Source organism: Galeopterus variegatus, unplaced genomic scaffold (genome assembly GCF_000696425.1).
Source record: "Galeopterus variegatus unplaced genomic scaffold, G_variegatus-3.0.2 Scaffold276, whole genome shotgun sequence".
Taxonomy (NCBI): Eukaryota; Metazoa; Chordata; class Mammalia; order Dermoptera; family Cynocephalidae; genus Galeopterus; species Galeopterus variegatus.
Window position 1 is genome coordinate 398,685 of NW_007726387.1, and position 4,734 is coordinate 403,418.

General features: G+C 30.2%; 1 protein-coding gene across 1 annotated transcript in view; it reads right to left on the reverse strand.

Moving 5' to 3' along the window:
• Positions 1 to 4,734, reverse strand: part of TRPM7 (transient receptor potential cation channel, subfamily M, member 7) — a 118,326-nt gene that overhangs the window by 53,400 nt on the left and 60,192 nt on the right. The window contains exon 13 of the mRNA XM_008566921.1: positions 2,176 to 2,229. Within this exon, the coding sequence (XP_008565143.1) occupies positions 2,176 to 2,229 (54 nt within the window). The remainder of the gene's footprint in view (positions 1 to 2,175; positions 2,230 to 4,734) is intronic.

Below are 4,734 nucleotides of genomic sequence, written 5' to 3' on the forward strand. Positions count from 1 at the left end.
ATATTTTTTAAAAAGGGAGAGAACATTCGGGAGCGCCACAGCGCTCCCAAGCGGCGCACTGTAGCAGTGCGCCACCGGGCCGGCCCGACAATATTTAGAGTTAAGACTTCATTTCCCCAGGGCAACAATTAATTTACAAATAACCTTATGGAATATAAGCCATTTTTAAGTTTGTAAATATTGCCTATTTCAGAATTTAAAAACTGTTTAATTTCATTAAATAATCTTAAAGGGGTTTAATCATTAGACGATTTATATTTAATAACTAATTCTTCTTTCCTGCCATCATCATTCTTTTCATTTCCCTGATTATAATTTCATGAACCTACCATTATTTAAAATATTTATATTTTTAATATTTTTATTTCATCTGTGAAATTTCTAATTTCTAGGTAGCTATATTTTTGGAATCTCCAATTTAAAACTAATCAAAATATGTACTTCCATCTTAAATACAAGATTTTTGGTTTTGTTTTAACTGAAAGCAACCTCAAAATATGCTTCATGATTGAGGATGCCATCTATGATATTCTTCATTTTTTAAAAACCTGACAAATACCATTATGAAATCAGCCCACTTAAATGCAAAATATTTAAATTAAGGAAAATAATGTGAATTATCTAAAAAAATATCATGACAAGCAATTTTTCAAACTATACTTATAACTCTTGAAAATCCAGCTAGCTAATTTGAATCAGAAAACATTCAATTACTACCTTTAATTCAGGATTTATCACTTATGGAAATAAAAAAATTGGGTTTTTTATTATTATAGCCACCAATGTAAGAACATCAATATATACCACTTCTCATATTTGTTTCCACAAAATACTATAGTTCTTTTTGCTGACCCACATGAGTTAAATCATAATGCAAATGTGTTTTAGAAACTCCTGGTCTGTAGGTCTCCCCCATTACTCAAGCTTTCTTGGTGGGGGAAATCTTTATTTTTTAGAAATCAAATTAATGTAAAACATCCAAAATAGGCAAATCCTTAGATTAACAGTTGCCTAAGGGTGTGGGGTAGAGGTGGAGAGTAAAGAAGGAACAGGAATGGGAAGTGACTGCTAATGTGCACACGGTCACTTTGTGAGGTATTGTAAACGATCTAAAAGTAGACTGCAGCAATGGTTGCACAATCTGAGAATATAACAAAAGTCAATGAAATGTACACTTTAAAATAAATGAATTTTATGGCATGCGAAATACATCTCAATAAAGCTATAAAGAAAAGCACATGTAAAAAAATCAGATTAAAGAAAAACATTTTAAGTATAATAAAGACAGTTCTTCTTATGAGATGCTAGTTTAGTGTTAAATTAAGTTAAAAAAAAAACCAAGAATTGGCATTTCTATTTTAAGTTTTTGGTTTTTTAATAGTGCACACTCCAAGTAGCAAGTAAAAGTTTGAGTAAATAAAGAATTCTAGAAAGAAAGCATTTTAGTTTAGAAACTCAGAAATATATACATTTTAATCAAATATGAATATAATTTCATCAAGAAAAATAAAACTGTATTAAATACTAGTAATTTAAATGGCTATAAAATGTTGACAGATGCTTTAAACTATTAATTCACAAAGAATCCCAACAGGAGAGAAGAGGAAAGACTACATTAATTTAGTCACCAGAGAATGACTGTAGACCATATGACAGTTACATATTCAGTCACTACCAATACTAGATATTTTTTAAAAAGGGAGAGAACATTTCAGCATTTTTACTGACAAAATCTTGCACTACAATCACCACTCAGTGTTTCCCAATTTCCTTATTCAACATCTTTTACCATTGGGACAAAGTTCTCTGAACACAGAGAAAGAAAACACATTCTATCAATGATCTTTCTTTTATGGACCAATGAGCTTTATAAGATTCACTACATTCTATCTTGGATGACCAGAAGCTCAGGAAACTTGATCTTAACTTCATAAACTTTTCTTTTTCTTGATTTCTAGTAGATTATGCTCTTTATTTCTCTTTTACGACAACTTTAGTCCTTATTTCATCTTGTTCTAAAAAGTGTCATTTTATTACCTTCTTTCTCTTCTGTTTTTCCTTCTTTCTTTTTTTTATTGCTGTCTTAAAAATGTATTTAAATAATTTTTTGGAAACAGATGAAGTTTAAGTGATTTTTTTAAAAAATTTTTTTCAAAAACAAAAATAATTTCTTACCTGTTTGACATCTCGAACAAGATGAAATAGCATTGGATTAGTTGGACCTTGTTTCTTTAGGGAGAAAAAATTAGAGCAAACTATTATTTTTCTTCTAAAATAACTTAATTTCCTTTTTTGTTACTTACAGGACTTTTATAAACTTTCTTGTACAAACTATACTGTTTTGGAGTTATGTCTTTAAGTTCTGTTCATAAAGTAGAACAACAAAGAAAAGGATATAACCATTTCATATTCTCATATTTACTGTCAAAAAGATTAATGATTTCAACACATCACTAAATCATTATATAAGTTTTTGCTATATAAAAGTCATGTCGACACTGCAAGCTTCGCAATTAATATCTTAAATTTAAATTTACATTTCTTATATTGATAATGGAGATGTACAATCCCTTTCTTCTTGTTAAAATACCTGGGGCCGGATTCCGTGGCTCACTCGGGAGAGTGCGGCGCTGGTAGTGCCGAGGCCACGGTTTCGGATCCTATATAGGGATGGCCAGTGAGCGCGGACCACACTGTGACAAAGGTTGCGATCCCCTTACAGGTCAAAAAAAATAATAATAATAATCTGTTCCTCTGTTTCTATCACCGATCATCAAGTTGTATTAATACTTTAAATATTTCGAGTAACAAACTTTTTAACAATTACATATGCTATCATTTCCCCATTATCTTACTTCTCTTTTTGTATACTCTTCACGTGGACTAATCACAAGTTTTATCTTACAGTAATCTTATAGCATTGTGTATTTCGAAAAAATGCCTAGGAATATCTCTCCCCGACCAAGAGAGAGGTACATGGCTCAAAAATGTATACGGTGGACTAATCACAAGTTTTATCTTACAGTAATCTTATAGCATTGTGTATTTCGAAAAATGCCTAGGAATATCTCTCCCCGACCAAGAGAGAGGTACATGGCTCAAAAATGTATACTTCTAAACACTTTAGGCAGTGCTTTGACTCACCTGAAATTTATTGCAATGAATTCAATGTGTTACAAATCAAGAAACTTATACTCAATTCTTTAAATCATATTGTTCAAAAGAATTATCAAATGAGATTTAACCCTACCATTGTGTTAATTTTTTATATGAGAGGGTATTATAGTAATCAATTCAATCTACTTTGCGACTTTGATCACATCTATTTGTTAATACATTTTCAAATATAACTGGGTACACCTACCATTATTTCTTTGAAAAAAAAAATTACTTTCTTTGATATTCTTGGCTTTCAAATTCTACACAATATCCAAGAGGGCTATAATTGACATTGCATATAAATTACATTTTATCTTACTTTACCTATCTTCCTTTTTTAATATTTAGTCTATCCACGCAGGAGCTGTATTCTCTCTGCCCATTCTTTCCCTTACGTTAACTTTAAAAATAAATGTGTCTTCTAAGTTAATATGAAGTATTTAATACATTTAGGGTATTAGGAAGTTTCATTGTAATTTTTCTAACAGTATATAATCACATAGAAAAGTACTTACAATTTTTTAAATTCTATTTTATCTTAAACCATTAAGTGTTTATCCACTAAAAATGAATTCTTAGTAAAAATATATATATATACTTTAATACACCTGAGGACACCTGTGGACACCTGAGGTCCCCAAGACTCGTTCAGGAAATCCATGAGATCAAAACTATTTTCATAATAATATTAAGATTGTATTTGCATTGTTTCACTATCATTCTGTTTTCAGTGGAGTTTTCCAGAGGCTTCTTGATGTGTGATATTGTGGGATTAAATTCAGAAGCAAATACCCAGCTGTTTTTATGAAACCAGTCATTAAAGAGATTTGCAAAAATGTAAAGTTGTTTTACTCTCTTCACTAATTGTTTTGTTTTCTTTAAAAATGTATTTATGTTAATGTATATTGAGTTTATTATCTGTACTTTAATTCAAATTAACAAACATTTAAAAATCTGTTTTACATCCTAATATGGTAAATATCAACACACATAAATAAAACCTCTTTAGAACAGCTCCTTGAATCCTCAATCATTTTTATGTGAAGGAACCCCAATACCAACAAGTTTGAGAACCATTGCTTTATCACGTTATAAGCCTTTTAAACTTTTAAAAACTGTATCAATAATTGATGCTGAAAGTAAGTAAATATTATCTTAACAACTTCAAATTATACAATTAAAAAAATTACTTGCCTTGCTAACAGGACCAATTTTTATTTTTATTGTTTTATATTTGCTTTACATTTCAGGAGTAAACCTTACTTCAGCACAATGAATAATCCTTTTAATGTTTACGTCTGTTCACTAGAGACAGGAGAATGCCAACAAAGTTCAATGTAACTGTGCTAGACACTATTAAAGAAAAAAATGGGGGAAAATAAAGATATAATCCCTACTGAAAAGAAATACATAATCCACAGGGGAAGATATAGTTGTACTTAACTATTCTACTGGACTTCATGGAAGCAGTGGCATGGCATTTGAGCTAAGTTCTAAACAATGAATAAAATTTCCATACACCAGGAGTAGCTGGAAGAAAAACAAATCAGCACTATGTAAAGTAGCAAATGCTTT